Here is a 20,111-nt window from a genome sequence, read left to right on the forward strand (position 1 = left end):
TCTCAACCTCACCTGTCGAACAATGACCCCATATTCTGTTTTCTTTTGGTTGCTATGATTTTTTGTGTCGTCCTGTTTCAATTGCCAATTGGTGGTCACTGAGCATGTACTTTGTTAGGATCTGTCTCTGCTTTCTTTCTCTGACAGTAGAGATATTCTGCCAGTTTATAATCTCGTTGTAAGGCTAGACAACATTCTAATCTACTTTGGCTTTTAGTGTCTTCTTTCCAATGTTCCAGATAGATAGATAGATTTACTCAGATTGGCGTTTGGAAAGCAGTGTTGGTGTGAGACTGGTCAGGGTGTGTCTGAGTGAGGGCAGTTAGTCTCAGCACCAACTGACATAGGGGTGCTCTTATCTGGGTTCAGCTCCTGGGTTTGGAGGGCTTTGGAATGGAGGGTGTCTAGAGGGCTGGATTTAAGGTGATTAAAGAAATGTAGTGCTCTCTTTTGGAAATTAATTATCATTGGGAATCTGCCGCATTCTGCTCTACATGCATTTGTTGGCGTTTTTTTCTGTGTACATGTAACATGTATCTGCAGAATTCTGCATGGAGAGATTCTGGTGTTTGTCCCAGTGGGTATGACTGAGAATGTATTCCTAATTGCATTTGGGGCTCTTTGAGCTTTTTCTTTTAGTGCATTCACTGCCATGTTGAAACCCCCTGATGCTGTTATGGTTAAATCAAGGTAGTTATAACTCATAGTATGTTCATGATTATTTATAATAAACTGGTATTTGTCTTCCAGGTATCTTGGGCGTTTTTGAAATATCATGACAATAGTTGTTTTTATATTTACTGCAAGGGCCCATCTTTGACAATACTGTTCAACAATGTACAGCTGTTGTTGTAGTCCTTGTGGGAGACAGTAGGACAGGGTCATCAGCAAAAAACAGAGACTCTCTCTATCTCTCTCTCTCTCTCGCGCTCTCTCTCTCTCTTTCTCTCTCTCTGTCACTCTCTCTGCCACTATCTCTGCCACTCTCTCTCTCTCCCCCTCTCTCTCTCCAGGGCCTGGTGAATGATGGGCACAGACGATCTCCTCTCACCAGCCGACATTGAACTCCACGTGGGCATCGAACAGCGCCACCACGTGTCCGGAGGCGGCCCTCCAGCCGCTGACGCGGGCGCGGATGAGGCCCTCCTGGCGGGCGTGGCGCACCATCTTGATCAGGTGGGGCCTGTGGGCATTGGTCTCCTCCACAAACTGCTGCAGGTTCTCCTTCAGCTCCGCTAGAGACACACCGAGTACACACACATGTATGGGTAAACACACACATCGGTATACACACACACGGGTGTACACACACACACACACAGGCAGGCAGACACCTCCCATAGTTTGTCCTGCCAGAATACCTAAACCTTCAAGTCCATGTATTTGTACAGAATATATATATAAAAAAAAACATTAAATGGGTCTTCAGCAAAGGTCACATAACTTCTAAAGTTAATGACATATTTGGCAGCAGAGAGTGTGTCTGCATTAAACACTTGGTTGGTGAGCGAGCTCTTAGGACAGGTCTCAAGGACACAGTTTAGGCCTGGAGATCTCTCAGCCATCAGGCTGTCTGGGAGAATAGTCAGAGCTCTTAAAATACACAACCGGGGCAAGGAGGAGTTCCTGCTGCTGGGGTGGGGGGGGGGGGGGGGGGGGGGTGGGGGGGGGGTGAGAGAGGGGGTTGGGGAGTCGAGGGGGTTGGGGGAGTAAGAGGGAGTTAGGGACGCACGGTTGCTGCTGTGGTCGTCCACCAGGATGATCTCGTGGAGGAGGTGAGGCGGCGTGCGGAGCAGGGCCGTGCGGACGGAGCGCAGCAGGACGGACAGAGCCTCGTTGACGAAGATGAAGATGATGCTGAGGCGGGGCAGGTCCGAGGGGTACGTCAGGTTCCTGCACCTGCGGCCGGGAGGGACACGGCATCACTACCATCCAATCATCTAACACTGGAAGCAATGATGTAATGTATTCTCTCTAACACTGGGAGCAATGATGTAATGTATTCTCTCTAACACTGGGAGCATTGATGTCATGTATTCTTTCAGCACATGGTTTCATCCACGGCGATGTACACGGGGGGGATTTGAACCTCTCGATCTGCGGTCAAACGCTCTACCACTGAGCTATTCCCACATCCTTTTCATTACACAACTTCCTGCAGTAGTAGGGAACTCACAGGATCCTACCTGTCTGTTACTAATCGACATGAACAAAAAGTCAAGACTCAATACAGTACATAACATACAATATATATATATATATATATATATATATATATATATATATATATATGCATTTATTCATTTAGCAGACACTTTTATCCAAAGCCATTTGCATACAACATATATTTCATTTGATGATTGAAGTATTTCATGAGTGCTTGGGGGTCTAGGTGAGATTCTCACGCGTCAGGTCGGAGGTCAGGGATCGGTCGGTCCAGCGAGAGGCGGTCGCTAAGGTAACCGTTGTAACCATAGTACTGGAACTTCTCCAGAGCCAGGCGACGGCTCTCTGGGCCGAGGTCACGACCCCAGCGGGAGAAGAGGGCGGAGTCTGAGGCCGACTCTACCGCCTCCGGGTCCACACCGTCCTTCAGAGGTCTCTCTAGAGGAGGAGGGGAGGGGGGGAGAAGAAGACAGGAGGAGGGGGCAGGGAGGGAGATAAGGAGGGGTGGGAAAGGAAAGGGGGGGAGAGATAGAGGGGAGAGAAGGCGGAGGGGGGAAGGAGAAGGGAGGAGATATGGAGGGGAGAGGAGAGTGGGGGAGGAGAAGAAGAGGGGGGAGAGATAGAGAGGAAAGTGAGAGACGGAGAAACAGAGAAAGATAGTAAAGACAGAGAGAGAGAGAGAGAGAGAGAGAGAGAGAGAGAGAGAGAGAGAGAGAGAGAGAGAGAGGTGAGTGAGAGTGAGATAGAGGGGGGAGAGAGAGGGAGAGCGAGAGAAAGAAAGAGACAAACAGTTGAGCAATGTTTATATAAGTATTTTCTGAATAATGCATCCAGTACCTGATTACAGACTTTCATCCCGGTAAGGAACAAATTGGTATTCACCTCAACGCATACAGTAGCGGCCTATACAGTACAGTAGGCTCCCTCACCGAGACAAATTAGCATCTGAATCACTTCATGTTAAAGATAAAATGTCCTTGCCTTCCCAGAAACCCACCCAAGCTTTGGACCCAACACAGGCAGTAGAAAACATCTATTCTCCTGTTCTCTGGCCTGGTCTTTGAGGCTAGTTGGCAATGAATTTCAGGACCTTCAAGATCCCAAAACAATGAGAATCCTTCACCACTGCGCTAACAAGTAGAAAAACCTTTAACTTTTCCAAATGAGTTCTCATTGTGAACTCGCTTCGTCGTGCTCCTACAGTGATGCAGGTGCTCAGGGAGAGGGGGATGGGATTTGACAGCTCAAGACTCGACTCTATAAACACAAGTCATTATCATTACAGAGGTGGTGTTCTGGCAGTGGTAATAGTGCAGTTCCCAGTGTTAGAGAGACAGCAGAGCTTGCTGGCAGATGGCCTGAGGTAATGTCTTATAACCGCCATCCATATAATGCTCTTTATGAGCTCTGACTTGTTTCCCAGGAGCCTGAAAATAAACCACCTAAAAAACTAATGGCTCTAAGAGGAACATTTGTTTACACCTAGGAACATTTATTTGTGTTTTGAGTGTGTGTGTGTGTGTGTGTGTGTATCTGTGTGTGCGTGGGCGTGTTAATGTTTTTACTGAACCAGGCAGAGCATTGTCAGTCTTCCAGTCTGTTCGATTCCTGAGCAAGGTCACAACGGACGCTTAGACAAATGTGTACACACACACACCTAATCAATGTGAAGAAGGTACATCTCCAGTTTCTTCTTGTTTTTGATCTGTACAGACGCTGCAGGGAGCTGATTTGACAGAGAAAAAATCTAATCTGTGCTCAGAAAAAGGCCAATCTTGACCGCCCCTCCCCATTCCTCCTCTGTCTTACAATTTCTGCCCTTTTACAAAAGGCAATTTGGAAAGGAGTTGTGGGCTGAGGGGGAGACGTATGTTCCAAGTCAAATAGACTCCCTCTAAAATCAATCAAAACTTAATTTCCACTCTGAGTACATCTTCAAATACACCAAAGAGCTTCTGGAAGTATTGGTTATATAAGCTTGTGTCGCCTCGAAATGAACCAGTGGAACTGTCCTGGCGGCAGGAAGCCTTGCCCTCCCAGGTGCAGTCCAGGAAGGCGAATGAAGCGAACCTCAAGTAGAATGCTGAGAGCGAGGTCGGGGTGTTCATCCGTCCGCTGGAATGGTTCCTGGTTCTAAAGAGCTCACGGCCTCCTGCATCATCTCAGACATGATTCATGTAATCATCAGTGGAACAGATGGTTGTGTGCCCCCACACCCCCACCCCGCCAACACGCTCACCCCTCCCCCTCCTCACCCCTGCATGAATGAAGAGCCTCTGATCAGAGGTCCACCCCCCAGAAACCTGTACTCCTACCAGATAGGTAGATAAGACCTTTAGTCCCACCCCCTTCCCCTCCCAGATAGGTAGATAAGACCTTTAGTCCCACCCCCTTCCCCTCCCAGATAGGTAGATTAGATCTCTAGTCCCACCCCCTTCCCCTCCCTAATAGGTAGATAAGACTAGTCCCACCCCCTTCCCCTCCCCAATAGGTAGATAAGACTAGTCCCACCTCCTTCCCCTCCCAGATAGCTCCCCCAAACAAGTACATGAGACATGCACCTACCCCCCCCCCCCCCCTCCTTAACAGACAGATAAGACCCCCCAGAAATACTCTATAGCCCCCCCCCCCCAGACAGGTAGATGAGGCCACGCCCCTCCAGTCAGGTGCTCAGCTGTTCAGGTGATCCACGAAGCAGCCTGAAAGAACTATATTGGGCTGGTCTGTTAAAAACACAATGATCTCCCCAATGTTCCAAATCGTTATGTCTCAGGTCAGTTAAATGGTTTGTATTAGCCTGGTTCCTGTGGTAATATCCCTGTTTGTCTACAGAACGGGGGATCAAACCCCAGACCAGTTGCTCTACTCTACTTTCCTGTCCTCCATTCTGCATCCTTCTCAATAACAATTCCTCTTTAGAACCGGCCGCGTGAGCCCTGGATCTCCCCCTCGGTACGACCGCATCACTACCATCATGAACACACACAGACCCACACACCATACACACACCAGGACTACATCACTATCCACGATGACACACCCGACCTGTCAGGAGGCCAAACACACACACACACATCACACGCATAGGATCACACACACACCACACTGCACACACTGCACACACCACACACACACACACAAACACACTGCACACCACACGTACACGACTGCTAAGTAATCTTGACCTCAGTGAAATCGAAGTCTTGTGCATTCAATTGCATCTGGGCATCAATGCTGCAGAATGTCCTGACCGTTCACCGAGAAGAGGAGACCTTAGGCTATTTCGGATCGAATCAAGTTACGGTTTCTATTGTTTCCTTTCCCATTTAATGATGTTTTCATGACTTTCATGACTCATGAAAACAAAAGGTTACAAGAGAGACGCCAGAGAAAGTCAAATACTCTGCGTTCCTCTCCATTTTCTTCCTTGTTATTATAAAACTGCTAATGGATACTGTGAGCTAATTTACAGCAAACGAAGATGGGCTACTATTTTTGTTGTCCCTTCGAGCAAAGTTTGTATTTGTTTACATTTTTTAAGCATTTTAAGCACCACGTTTTTGGCTTTCAGGGCACGGCATTTTCTTTCTTTGAACGGGTTGAGAAGCGGAGGTCGCCTTCTATGCAAATGCTCTTCTCACTTGTCAAAAACAACCTGGCCCTCAATCCCTTAACCAGAGCTTCCCTTTCAGGGTGTCGTGGACTTTAACTATTCACAAAAACAGATTGGAATCCCCCCCCCCCCCCCCCCCCTCTCGCTCTCCAGAACAAGTCATTTGCAGTTCCTCTCCCCACTCCCCTCGTGTGCTCTGCAGCTGCCCAGCAGGGCCTGTGCAGGGGGAGACAGATCGACACACAGCCCCTCCAGCCGGAAGACAGAAAAACACCCCGTGCTTCTCCTCAATGGGGCCAATTAGCCCACAGCTGTGGGAGAACGGAGAAGGGTTTCCACTGACGCTTTTGCACCAAACGCTCGCCGCAGTCCAACCTGCACCTGCCTGCATCCTCTCCAACTATTAATAGAGCCGTTTAAGGCAGTCGAGATCCTAAGGCTGGCAGCCTGCAGGCTGGAAACAGGCTGCTACTGTCCTGCCGGGAATCCAGTCTGGTGGAGATCCAGAGACTGAGCTGGGGGGGGGGGGTTGTTAAGATCATTTCTTCATCAAGTAATGCACAGTCGTCGGATTCAAAGAAAGTACAATAGTTTAATGCTGGCCGGCGAGGAGACAAATCTGATCGCAATTCATAGTTGTCTGGTTCACGAGTCTTCATGTAAGACCATTTAAACATATCGATGGGAAGTCCCCTCCTCTGCATATCAGCTGTCAAGGTGATCGATCCCAGAGGTATCACGCGTGTGCATGTGTGTGCGTTCTTAGCAGTGGACCCTTTCTCGGTTAACCAACAGGCCCACGCAGTACAGATAACCCTAAGCATATTCATGGCATCTCTTGTATGATAATGCTCTGCCTGGGTCAACCTGTTTACGTAAGCCTAGTTTACCCAAAGTTCATTTGGGGGGGGGTGTCCTTTCTGCTGATAAGCAATGCTTAGCACCAGTATTGTGCAGTATAAAACGTTACATTCTTAATTTCTCCGACAGGGATGGAGAGATGGGGAGAGATAAGAGGGCGTGATGGAGAGAGGGTGGGGAGGGATAGGAAGGGGTGACAGAGGGAGGATGGGGAGAAATAGGAGGGGGTGATGGAGGGAAGATGGGGAGAGATGGGAGGGGGTGATGGAGGGAGGATGGGGAGAGATAGGAGGGGGTGATGGAGGGAAGATGGGGAGAGATGGGAGGGGGTGATGGAGGGAGGATGGGGAGAGATAGGAAGGGGTGACAGAGGGAGGATGGGGAGAAATAGGATGGGGTGATGGAGGGAGGATGGGGAGAGATGGGAGGGGGTGATGGAGGGAGGATGGGGAGAGATGGGAGGGGGTGATGGAGGGAGGATGGGGAGAGATAGGAGGGGGTGATGGAGGGAGGATGGGGAGAGATGGGAGGGGGTGATGGAGGGAGGATGGGGAGAGATAGGAGGGGGTGATGGAGGGAGGATGGGGAGAGATGGGAGAGGGTGATGGAGGGAGGATGGGGAGAGATGGGAGGGGGTGATGGAGGGAGGATGGGGAGAGATAGGAGGGGGTGATGGAGGGAGGATGGGGAGAGATAGGAGGGGGTGATGGAGGGAGGATGGAAGGTTGATCCAGATGAAAATCAATGACTAGAAGTGGACACTTCTGGTTAGTACCAAGGTCTTTCACAAGATGAAACTATAACACTGTCTTAACCATAACATCACATGAATTCCGCAAATAAAACAACGACGTTTTCAGCAGAGACAGCGGCCTTGAGGCTGGTGACAACAACAACCAGGTTCAATCGCTCACTGAGTGGTGAGGAAAATAAGAACATATTTTCAAAGGTTTAGTACGAACTGTAAATTCATAAGTTGTTTCTTGTAGTATGTTGTACTATGGCTAAGATATGAGAAGGGAGAACACTTATAGCAGAGCTAGGTTTCCGAGTGCTGTGCTGGCTGAGAGAGTGGGTTGTTAAGAGGAGTGTCCAAGCTCCATTATAGCAACAGGGAGTTTTGGAACTGCTCTTGGATAGCCATCAAAAGCTATTGAGGAAATTCTTCCTTTGAAATGGGTGACAGCTGCTACAGTACAGTGCATTTATCCGACTGTTAACCGAACGTTCACTCATGTTTGGATGGGAAGCAGTGGTTTTAACAGCCTGCATGTGGCTGTCCCTGTTCACGTTCGGTTGATCTGAAAATGATCTCAAATCATCTCAACATCAGCACTTTTGAACACAAACGTTTCAAGGCAAACGTCTTGACTCAAACGTCCATTAGCCGTCTACAGCAGTTTCCCTGCACATAATCTCCTGCCTTTTCTCAATAGCTTGAACCATTCTCTCTTTCATCTCTCCTTTCATCTCCCCTTTCCCACAATGTCTTATTCTTCTTCCTTCATTCATATTTCATCCAGGGAGGAAAGATTTAAACCAGAGAGAAAACCGAAGTAGGCAATCCTTTCCTTCACAACTGACGTTTTCATAGAGAGCAGAATTGTAGGCAATATTTTCCATGGCAGTGCCCTTAATACAATGTACTTACATATGTAATTGCTAATGTAATTACTTCTGTAATTACATTGTAAAAAGTATTGTCAAAGGATATTCCAAGCTGTTAGCCATTGCTATCCATACCCCCTACCCAACCTTGGCTACACACACACACACACACACACACACACACACACACACTTATAAACAAACCACACACACACACACACTTATAAACAAACCACACACACACGTACACCAACCACACACACAGTCTGAGTGTTGGAGTATTCAGCATGCTGTTGGGGCATGGCATCCTTTCCAAGTGCTGTGACACCCTTTTAGGTCAGCTCTGCGGTGGTGATACTAAACCGTTTAGATAAGGCTGGGGCTGGGGGGAGCACACACACACATACACACACACACACACACAAAGACACACACACTCAAACACATACACATATCCAAATACACTTACACACCCAGATACACACACACAAGCACCTAGACAAATATGCACACACACACACACCAACTCATTCAGATGAAAACTGAGTGTTAGCTGGGTGGGAGGGAGATGGAGGGGGGGATGACCTCTGCTATGTAGGGAGGAAAACATGTCAGACAGTCTACACCCTAACCGCCTGCCCCCCCCCCTCACCCCCCTGCCCTAACTATGCTCTACCCCTGCCCTCACCCCCCTCTCTCACCTCCCTCACCTCCCTCCTCCCCCCTGCCCTCACCCCCCTCTCTCACCTCCCTCCTCCCCCCTGCCCTCACCCCCCTCTCTCACCTCCCACCTCCCTCCTGCCCTCACCCCCCTCTCTCACCTTCCTCATCCCCCCTGCCCAGACCCCCCTCTCACCTCCCTCCTCCCCCATGCCCTCACCCCCCTCTCTCACCTCCCTCACCGCCTGCCCTCACCCCCCTCTCTCACCTCCCTCATCCCCCCTGCCCCTCACCCCCCTCTCTCACCTCCCTCACCTCCTGCCCCTCACCCCCCTCTCTCACCTCCCACCTCCCTCCTGCCCTCACCCCCCTCTCTCACCTTCCTCATCCCCCCTGCCCTGACCCCCCTCTCACCTCCCTCCTCCCCCCTGCCCTCACCCCCTGCCCTCACCCCCCTCTCACCTCCCTCAACCCCCTGCCCTGACCCCCCTCTCACCTCCCTCACCCCCTGACCCTCACCCCCCTCTCTCACCCACCGGCTCCCCAGCACGGAGACACATGGGAACAGACAGCCCACTCTCATTTCCAGAAGGAACATATTTTATTCATGTATTTGAGGCTCTCTGGGGAGATGAGGGCTCTTAGCTGGGAGGCTGGGAGAATGGGGAGGGGGCCTCATGATCAGAGGTATGTGGTTGAGAGTGGGGCTGGGGCTGGGTCTGAGGCAAGGGCTAGGGTTGGGGCTGGGGTTAAGGCAGGGGCTTGAGACTGATGAGGGAGGCTGGGACTGAAAAGTGAGGCTTGGGCAGAAGAGTGAGGCTGGGGCTGGGGCTGAGGTTGAAGCTGGGGCAGAGTGCTACATTAACTGAGCAGCATCTTTGGGCTGTCCACTGGCCACAGGCTGTCCTGGCTAACTGACCATCTGGCCGACTGACCAGTGTCCAGGCAGAAGGACCCAGTAGAGGCCTTCGCAGCATGCCAATGGGAGGGGGGGGGGGTCATATGTATTACCCTGTCACTCATAATCCCTCTGTTGACTCGTGTTAATGTTTTATAAAAGCATTTCCACAACCTGAGCTTTGAAATCAGCGGGGACTGACATTGTACATGGGCAATATTTGGCGTTTACCTCCAGCTCTGATATCATGCAGTGAAGCGCTCCACTTCCAGTCGTCCTCCTGGCGGAGCAGAGTGTGTGGGGGAGGCGTGTGTTCCTGCAGCAGATCTGTAGGGATGCTCAGACACGCAGCGCAGCTCTGAGTTGGGATACGGGGGTGTTCTCTGAGTCACTGATGTCATCAAAGGGAGACGCCCCCGCTCGTCAGAGGGGGGTTTGAACCCTGGAGCCTTTGTACCCCTCTCTCCTCTGCCCTCGACTCCTCCCCCTCTTCCCTCCTCTCCTCTCCCCCGCCCCCCACTCTCTTCGCCTACCCCTGCCCCCCTACCCCTCTTCCCTAGCCTCTTGTGCCCTCTCTTTACCACTCTTTACCTCCTCTCTTCTGCTCACCCTTTTCTCTTCTCCCCTCAACCCTCTCCCCTCTCAGTCAGCCCCCTCAGTCAGCCCTCTCAGTCAGCCCCCTCAGTCAGCTCCCTCAGTCACAGCCCCACCACGCAGGAGAGAGAACAGGGCAGAGCACAGTCTGAGATCACTCAAAGTTCCCATTCTATCAATCATCTCCAGTCTGTAGTGCCTCGAAGACAATCAAGACTTTCACACGTTCTCTCGCTCTCGCTGAATTCTCTCTCGCACAAGCACTCGCACAAACACACCCTCAAGTACACGCGCGCTCGCACACACACAACATTCTTTGTCGTTCCGTCTTGGTTTTCTTCTCATTCCTAATCGCTCTCTCTGTGTGACCTTCTATGTTGCTTCTCCCCATCTTCAAGACGAATGCCTTCGCCCCGTCTCGCCAACGCCAGGGGGGACAGTTGGCGCTGGTGCCAACCTGTGGGTGACGCAGGAGGTGCACTCTGAATCAAAGTCTGTTTGTGGGGAATCCGATTCGTCCACATGCCCACACACTTAGGCTGTTGCGATGCAGCAGTCAACTACCACATAAGGGTCTTCGAGTGCACACAGTTGGAGGACTTGTGTGGTTGCTATTACATTTACAATTACATTTAGTCATTTTAGGAGACACCCTTATCCAGAGCGACTTACAGTAAGTACAGGGACATTCCCCCGAGGCAAGTAGGGTGAAGTGCCTTGCCCAAGGACACAACGACATTTGACACGGCCGGAAATCCATCCGGCTACCTTCTGATTACTAGCCCGATTCCCTAACCGCTCAGCCACCTGACCCCTATTGTGTGTGGGTGCGTGTGTGTGTTTGTTTGCTTAAGTGGCGCACGCGCATAACAAAGCGCCATCATTATGTTGATATATGCTAGGTTAAAATGCTGGTAATGTGCAAGAGAGGGCATACTAAAAAATCCAGTCGAAGAAGATACGTTTTGTGGATCACCAAACGAAGGGGGCCTCCCAGCTGTTCCACCCCCAGGGAGAGAAGCCTAAGGCTGGGCAGATGGCAGCACGCAGCCCCCTGAGGAGAAGGGTGGCCTGGGGATGCAGGTATGGTCATTAATGTACGTGGCAAATTTCCAGTCCAGGTGGAAAACACTCAGACAGGCACTCAGACACTCAGACACTCAGACAGACAGACAGATGCACAGACAGGCAGGAGGGAAGACAGACAGACAGACGTTCAGACAGGACTACAGACAGAGAGACAGACAGACAGATGGAGGGATGGTCAGTGTCCAAAGCGGACTAGTGATGATGGCTACGTCTTCAGACAGAGGACAACACAGCGCAGAGTGAACATATTGAAGCACCTTCATACTTGAGTCATACTGCCAGAGAGTGGGAGTCAGATGGCAGAGCGGTGAGGGAGTTGGGCTAGTAATCAGAGGGTTGCTGGATCAATTTCCCACCGTGCCAAATGACGTTGTGTCCTTGGGCAAGGCACTTCACCCTACTTGCCTCGGGGGGAATGTCCCTGTACTTACTGAAAGTCGCTCTGGATAAGAGCGTCTGCTAAATGACTAAATGTAAATGTAAATGAGAGAGAGAATAATCTACGGATGTGTGTGTGTGTGTGTGTGTGTGTGTGTGTGTGTGTGTGTGTGTGTGTGTGTGTGTGTGAATGAGCATATGTCTGGGTGAGTGTGTGTGTGACTGCAGGAGTGTGTGTGTCTGTGTGTGTCTGGGAGCTCGTGCATGTATGTGTGTGTACGTGTGTGTGTGCCAGAGAGCGAGAGGACAGACAGAGAGAGCCTGCTCCAGCATTTAAAGACCCCCTGATCCAGGTGAGCCCTGGATCCCATCTTGCAGTTTGCTTTGTAGGGGTCTTCTAAGGTCGCATCTGAAGGGGAGAGAGTCACATGCATCTCTGAAGCCCCAGGCTGAATACTACCTACGGTGACCTTTATATATCTGTCTGTTTGTCTGTTTATCTGTCTATCTGTCTGTTTATCTGTCTGTTTATCTGTCTATCTGTCTGTTTATCTGTCTGGTCTGCCTGCCTGCCTGCCTGCCTGCCTGCCTGCCTGCCTGCCTGTCTGTCTGTCTGTCTGTCTGTCTGTCTGTCTGTCTGTCTGTCTGTCTGTCTTTGTCTGGCTGCAATCCCTCAGGATTCCCTCTGCAATTCAGGACACAGAAACACTATTTAAATGGCAAACAGTGAGGGGAGACCACAGCATTGGCAGTGCGTCACGCTCTGCTCGCGCTCACAAGCCTGCAGGACGAGGGCTGAGCCTGCTGCTGGAGCGCAAGATCTGGGGGAAGCAGGAGGCCAGGGGGAAATGTTTGTCCCTCTACAGGGGGATTAGGATTAGGGTCAATAATCTGGACTGCACAGATGGACAGACAGCTCACAGATTTAACCCCTCTTCACCTCCCAGGGGTAGCACTGAATCGCATGTATGATAGAAGTGGGGAGAGAGAGAGAGAGAGAGAGAGAGAGAGAGAGAGAGAGAGAGAGAGAGAGAGAGAGAGAGAGAGAGAGAGAGAGAGAGAGAGAGAGAGAGAAAAAGAGAGGAGAGAAGGAAAAAGAGAAGGGATAGAGGGATAGAGTGGAGAGAGAAAGAGAGGAGAGAGGGAAAGGGAATAAAAGCGAGCAGGGGAGATACAAAAACACTTTGAAGCTGAAAATCCACACCCGCCTACCATAAGTTTGAATCTCAATATGCCCACTACTCCCCTAACCTTTTGTGTGTTCCCATTAGCATATCCACTTAAAACACAGAGACAGTTTCTATTAAGTCACCTGTATAATCTAGGTTTTCACTGAAGAACAGAGAAATCACATCTTCAAAGGACTCTTCAATGGTTCACAACCTCGTCCTCCTGTCAAAACAGCCCCTGTCCTCATCTAGTGAAGCAGACACTTCAGAGTTGACAAGCTGGGGCCATCACTATAGGGGCATCTCTCTCTCTCTCTCTCTCTCTCTCTCTCTCACACACATACACACACACACACCAGACAGTTGACGGACTGAGGGAACAGTCTGGAGAAGCTCTCCTACTGTGTTCATCCATATCGCCTGGACAGATTTCTCTGAGCCTAATCTGGTGTGAAATTCAACTCACAAGAGAGCTTCCTTCAAACATCGGCAGGACTGCCGATCACATGACAGGCCAGCCTGACCTATGAACCCTCCAGGCACCAAGACAGCCATCAGCTTGATGTTTACTTTTTTAGGAAGTTAATTCTCGTTCAGTAGCCTCAGCGATAGAGAAATTCAAGGTCTAACTAGGCTATTAAGGGTTTTACTTTTTGGAATCAGAATCAGAAGGAATTTTATCCGCCATGAATGTTTGCACAAACAAGGAATTTACTTTGGCAGGGAGGTGCATACATTAAACATGTAGGAATATTGAAACTTAAATATGTGGACTAACTATACAAAAGGAGCAAAGTCTAGCTAATACTAAGGGGAATACAAAATTAAAAATAAAATATAAGTAGCCATAATTTACAATCTAACCTAAAAATACAGATAGTGCAAGAGAACAATACAATAGTGCAAATGCAATGTGCAGGGTGTCATTGTGCAGATTGTGATTTAAAGTCAGTGCGAGTCCTTGGCCTTGTTAAAGTGGCCAACAGCGGATGGAAAGAAACTGTTCTTGTGGCGTGAGGTTTTGGTCTTGATGGATCGCAGCCTTCTGCCGGAGGGGAGTAGCTGGAACAGGGAGTGTCCAGGGTAGGAGGGGTCTGCCACAATCTTCCTCGCTCGCCTCAGGGACCTCGAGGTGTGCAGATCCTCGAGGGAAGGCAGATTGCAGCCGATCACCTTCTGTAATTAAACTAATTACTTGATTACCACGACATTAAACACAATTATATCTGGTTCAAAACAAGATAATGTTGACCTTTTAGCAATGGGAACGTTAATACTAACAACTTCTAGTACAAGGTCGGAACAAGGTATTTCCTCCATGAGAGAGAACTGCATCTCCTGCTGAAGCTGATGGTGGTGCAGATGTGGGAGATGAGTAAAGCATCCAGCTCCGAACCGGCTCTCACAGTGAACCCATAACCTTTTTAATACTCTCCAAGTGTCTCAAGGTCAGGCGTGAAGGTCATCAGTCAGAACCTCAACATGATGAGGAGTAAATGTTGTCTTCGTGCAACACAGGCAGACACACAGACGCACACAGACAGCAAAATGAATCGTAATGGTCTCCCAAACCACTAGGCAATGGTTTTGAGTTAGACCACGCATAAGAGTCAGAGACAGAATTGTTATAATTACACTGATCTGTGTGGCGAAGAGCTTCAAACCAGGCTAACTCTGTAGAACTGATTAATACACAACAATGGACTGCCTCACGCTCCAATTTTCCATCCATGTACAGACCCGTTGATTCCAAGTAGAAAGTAAAGTAGCTTTTTAGTTAACTATAGCTGCAGTGGAAAATAAAAGGCAGGGTATGTTGTACAGTACGCTGAATTATTAATTCAGACATCCATTGAACTGGGAATCTGAATTGTACGGTATAATTATTTCCAGTGTGGAAAACATCATTCAGTCAGTTTGCTTCAAGCAACCTGGGGCAAATCTGCCGATGTTTATTGTCGAGTGAAAGCAACATAATTGGTTGACCCAAAATGTATTGTCGTAATTGGTGGGGGGAAGTACAAAGTGGTTAGGAACCTCATGACAAGACGTTTCAGACCCCTGCTGGTCCCTTCAAGCAGCAGTCAAAGGAAATGGAAAAGAAAATGAATCTTCTCTTTCTGCTCCACGCAGCATTACTCTCCCTGTGGACACACACACACACATGCCACACACCTCTTGACTCACACACATACACACCACACACACATACCACACACCTCTTGATTCACACACATACACACCACACACACACCACACACCTACTGACAAACATGCCACACACACATATCACACACTTACTTACTCACACACACAAAGCACATTATGTTTACATCAGCTGCTTTGTCCCCATTACACACACACACACACACACACCAAGCATCAATGCGCTTACAGTAAGAATACAGAATTACAGAATACAAAAAAACAACCTCTAAGGATTTGCTCCTTGGGTAAACTGCTCTGTCTATAGGGAGCCCAAAGACAGCAGTGTTTAGGACACTATTACAACATCATTACTGGGGGGACTGGGGTGTCAGTCAAAGGGAAATATTCTTCTAGGTTCATCTCGCTCATACAGCTTTGACAGATGTACGTTTATTGAGTTACAGTAACCATAACAGATCAGATGGCTTTCTCTTTTCTCTCTCTTTCTTTCTATTACTCTCACCTACCCACTCACTCACACACCTACTCACTCGTTCAGTAGCCCTTTACTGCCAGTGATGAGCAGTAGGCAATTCAGTACAGTACAGTGCAAAACTGCAAACAACCTAAGCTTGCAGTGTAGGCACAAGGTCAACTACCGTGTCGCAGTTGGCAGTACTTCAGAAAATGAGAGAATACGTAAAGGTCCCTCACAATTTAGGTTAGGTTACGGTAAGTGTAGTATTTAAATGGGACGATTTGCCCCCGGCGACTAAGGTTATGAGCTGAGAGGAAAAATTCATCAGCATCGTCATTGGTCAGACCGAAGACAAACATTTCCAGGGTGACCTGAACAGACCGGGTCACAGGCGCTTTGTGGTCAATTTGATTATACGTTTTTCTACTGATTAGAGTTTAAAACCTGGTCCTGGGTGAGTCCCTGAGGAGAGCCCAGAGCTGAGGAGAGCAGAGAGTCTCTCCTCCAGTCCCCCCTGGACCAGCGGCAGCACCGGTGTCTTCCTCACCCGATGACAATGTAATCAGGCGCTTCAGACAAGCGTGGAAACTGGACTTACTGCTTTAATAGAATCTGGGAAATAGAATAGGTTGGAGGGACAGAAGGGAGGAGAGCGTGACAAAAGAAAAGGAAAGCAGGAAAATCGGAAGAGGGAGAGAGGGGCAAAGAGGGAGGGTAGAAAGTAAGGGTAGGAGGAAGGAGAGATGAATAAAAGGAAGGCCAGAATATAAAAAAGATACGAAAAACTGCAAACCTACATGTCTTCCATCCACACCGACTCTTTCTCTCAACCTGAAACAGCATCTGTGTTCCAGGCTTCACTTGGGTCTGTCAGTAACAGCTGACTAGCCTCAGGCAGAACCATCACCAGAGACCAGACCGAGAACACCCCTCCACCAGCCGGAGCACAGAACAGGGGACAGCAACAGGGGTCTGGGAAAGGGGATAGGGGACGGACAGGAGGCAGCAACAGGGGCAGGGGACTGGGAACTTGGACTGGGAAGGGGGATAGGGAAGGGATAAGAGACAGGGGAGAGATGGGGGACAGACAGGGGACAGACAGGGGACTGGAGTCAGGTGGCTGAGTGGTTAGGGAATCGGGCTGGTAATCCAAAGGTTGTCGGTTTGATTCCCGGTCTGTGCCAAATGACGTTGTGTCCTTGGGCAAGACTTTACCCTACTTGCCTCGGGGAGATGTCCCTGTACTTCCTGTAAATCGCTCTGGATAAGAGCGCCTGCTAAATGACTAAATGTAAATGTAATGATGAGGGACAGGTTCCCACATGGCACACCACGGTCGCTCATAAAGTGTTAGGTGTCATGTCTGAAACGAGAGTCCCTGTAAGCAGGCAGTAAACATGGTGACACCTCCACGCACACTCTGCCGGCACCCACACTCCTTCCTTGTTATGAATGAGAAGGATGTATGCATGGGCGGGTGCTGGAGGCTCTGCCCTTGAGGACTGAGGAAGGTGTGTGTGTGTGTATGTGTGTGAGGATGGGGTCGGTCTCCGAGAGAGAGAGTCGGTCTCTAGAGAGAGTTAGTCCATTAGGAACCTCATGAGAGGGGAGGGGGTAGGGGGGGGGGTTGAAAGTGGGGAGGGAAGGAGAGGACAGGAGGAGGAGAGGAGGTCGGTGGATACGGCAGTACGTCCCTTTCATTTAAGACAACCATAATGTGTGGGACATTCCTTCAGCTGAGAACTTAATTTAAATGGAGATACAAGAGCTCTTAAGCAGCCCCCCTCAGCTCAGGAGTTCTCCACTCACTCCTGCAAGACCTGGCATGACACATAATGTCAACATGTATGTTTGATGTAAAGCCTGACACAGTGGAACACGGGATGTGTAATATGATACTAGATGGTGGGAGGCACTGGCTCCTACAGACTGTGAAGTGATCTCCTCAGCTTCCTCCTACACACACACACACTGGCATACACGCACACCAACAAATTCACACACATACTCGCACATTCTCGCACACACATATCAACAAATACACCCCCCACGCACACTTGCATACGCACACACCGACAAATTCACACAGAAATACACACACTCGCATACACACGCACACACACACACACACCAAGAAACGCACACACATGCATACAAACAGACACACACCAAGAAACACACACACTCGCACACAAACACACCAAGAAACACCCCCCCCCCACACAGACACACCTCTGTCCACAGCTCTCTTTTGCTGGCTTCATAAACCCATCACTTCAGGTTTAGTAATGTAATATACCATCCAGCAGATAGACAACCGAGGCAGCCCTATGTGGGGCTCTGCCAAGCCCTCTGGTGCTAAATTTACCCCATGGCTCCGGTCTGGGCCTTGGCACGCTCCCAGACCCCCACACTACATCATCACTCTGACCTCCACAGCGAGCAGTCCTGAGTGGAGCCGCACTCAACAGTCCCAGCAACACTCCGTCACACCGAACACAACTGCGTCCTCTACATGAGCTCCAGCTTGCTACTGCTGGACCGACAAAGTGTAGCAGAGGTGGTTTGTGTCTACACTCTTGTAGGGAGATCACCCTGCCTGTGAGCCTACTGCCTAGCTTTGGGAGGGGGTGACAGTGGTTTGAATCCCTGATAACAAATGTGGTATTGCTAAACCTGCTTGTGCCAAAAAAAACGCTTCAATTGGAAATACCTGAATCGGTTTGTTTTTGGAGGTTTTGAAAGCTAAACAAAATAGAAAGGAGAAAACAAACGCGCCTTGAAAAGGTATTGATATTCAGTTGTGACATGTACTTGAAATTCTCCTTGCACAGCTCAACAATTTTATAATTATCATTTTATAGCTGCCATAAATGCAATTCCAATCTGGCAAATCTCCTGCAATCAGGGGCACCGTAAAGTGGGGAGATTGGGACGATTCAAATGGCCCTGGTCAGACAGGGGGCACAGCAGAACCCCATACTTTCCTGTGTGGTTTAAATTTTGGGGCACGGAGTGCAAATTAGCCCGGGAGCCAAGAATCATTAGCGGCGCCCCTGTGTGCAATATGTAAGCTTGACAAGTATGGTATTCGATCATTGCTTACCTTTGATATGCTGATTGACAACGTTCTCAAGCCGGTCCAGTCTCTCAATAATCTTCAGAGTTTCTCCTTTGTTGTCATCTTGAAACTTTCTCTCCGGCTCCAACTCGGGGACTTTGGGGTTTACATTAGATACATAATTAGTGATCCACCCGACATAGAGCAGACAAACGATGTTGGTCATGCCGCTTAAAATCACGCATGTTGACACCAAAGTTTTGGTTCTCCTAGTATAAACCATCGCGACATCCCTCCATACGGTCCCGAGCGCGCACAGCCGCACAACCGCAATTATATTTCTACAAAAACTCAGAGATTAAACGATTTCTCCAACGTCGTTATTGCATCGAAGTTACTGCTTGCGTTTTCCAAATGGGGGACAGATGCAGAAGCTTTAGACATATCGCTCGTACTCCTATGCTGTAGTCTATCAAGCTGCTTCCAAGCGCACTGGCTGAAATCTGCCGCTACAATGTAATCAGAGACACGCGCAAAGAAATCTTCTGGAAAGCAATACTAGTGCATTCCCGAGCGTCACGGAATCCAATCGGAGCGAAGGAGGCGTGCTCTCGCGGTAAAAAGAAAAAAGAAGAGAAAAAAAACGCTGCCATTTAATCCTGGGCAAATCCGATTTAAAGTGTCGCCTTAACGCCTTTACATTTGCATTCGATTTCATGCAACCGATCACTTGCAAGTGCACGCGTGTGTACAGTATGTGCCTGCATGTGTCGCAGACTGTTTGTGTTGTGTGTCTGAAGGAGAGAGGGGAAGGGGATATAGATTTGAAGGCAGTAGATTCATAACTTTCCACATTGATTAGTAACAGTCCTGCAATAGGCCAATTGGCTTGAAAGAAGGATTTAAGCTTCTTAGAATGATCTGAAACAACGATCTTTGGTCGATAGGAAATGCTCAAAAGGGACGTGCCTGTTCTGACAGGTGTGTCACTGCATCACAAGCAGCTGAAATCGAACCTGTCGCTCAAACAGCCCATGCTCGGCTGCTGGGAACGTAGGCCACTGCTTTAACTCCTGCTAAAATAACTTCAGAGCTCAACACCACCAACAGATGTATTCCACAGATAGAACCTCCGGGCGGCGGCTTTGATCTTTGTTTCTCATCCAATGCCTCACTCATCCTACTCTCACACCTCGGTGACGGCCCGCACCACGCCGTGAAACCCCGCGCTTTAAAGAGCGCACGATAGTCGAGAGGACGCAGCAGGACAATAAAAAATGCATGAGCTCTGAAATATTAAGCATTGAGACTATGGGGCTTTCAAAGACGCCGATTTTAAGTCAATACTAGCTTTCCTTTTGTGTCTATGGAAACGAAATATGACAAAT

General features: G+C 49.2%; 1 protein-coding gene across 1 annotated transcript in view; it reads right to left on the reverse strand.

Moving 5' to 3' along the window:
• The window catches only part of LOC124477285 (polypeptide N-acetylgalactosaminyltransferase 18-like), a 32,726-nt gene extending 13,501 nt beyond the window's left edge, over window positions 1-19,225 (reverse strand). Inside the window, exons 1-4 of the mRNA XM_047034994.1 lie at window positions 18,769-19,225; window positions 2,406-2,604; window positions 1,733-1,899; window positions 1,052-1,235 (exon numbers count right to left, since the gene is read on the reverse strand). Of these exons, the coding sequence (XP_046890950.1) occupies window positions 1,052-1,235; window positions 1,733-1,899; window positions 2,406-2,604; window positions 18,769-19,006 (788 nt within the window). The 5' untranslated portion in view covers window positions 19,007-19,225. The remainder of the gene's footprint in view (window positions 1-1,051; window positions 1,236-1,732; window positions 1,900-2,405; window positions 2,605-18,768) is intronic.
• Between the last annotated feature and the right edge of the window lie 886 nt (window positions 19,226-20,111).

The sequence above is a fragment of the Hypomesus transpacificus genome, chromosome 14, assembly GCF_021917145.1.
Source record: "Hypomesus transpacificus isolate Combined female chromosome 14, fHypTra1, whole genome shotgun sequence".
NCBI classification, from domain to species: domain Eukaryota; kingdom Metazoa; phylum Chordata; class Actinopteri; order Osmeriformes; family Osmeridae; genus Hypomesus; species Hypomesus transpacificus.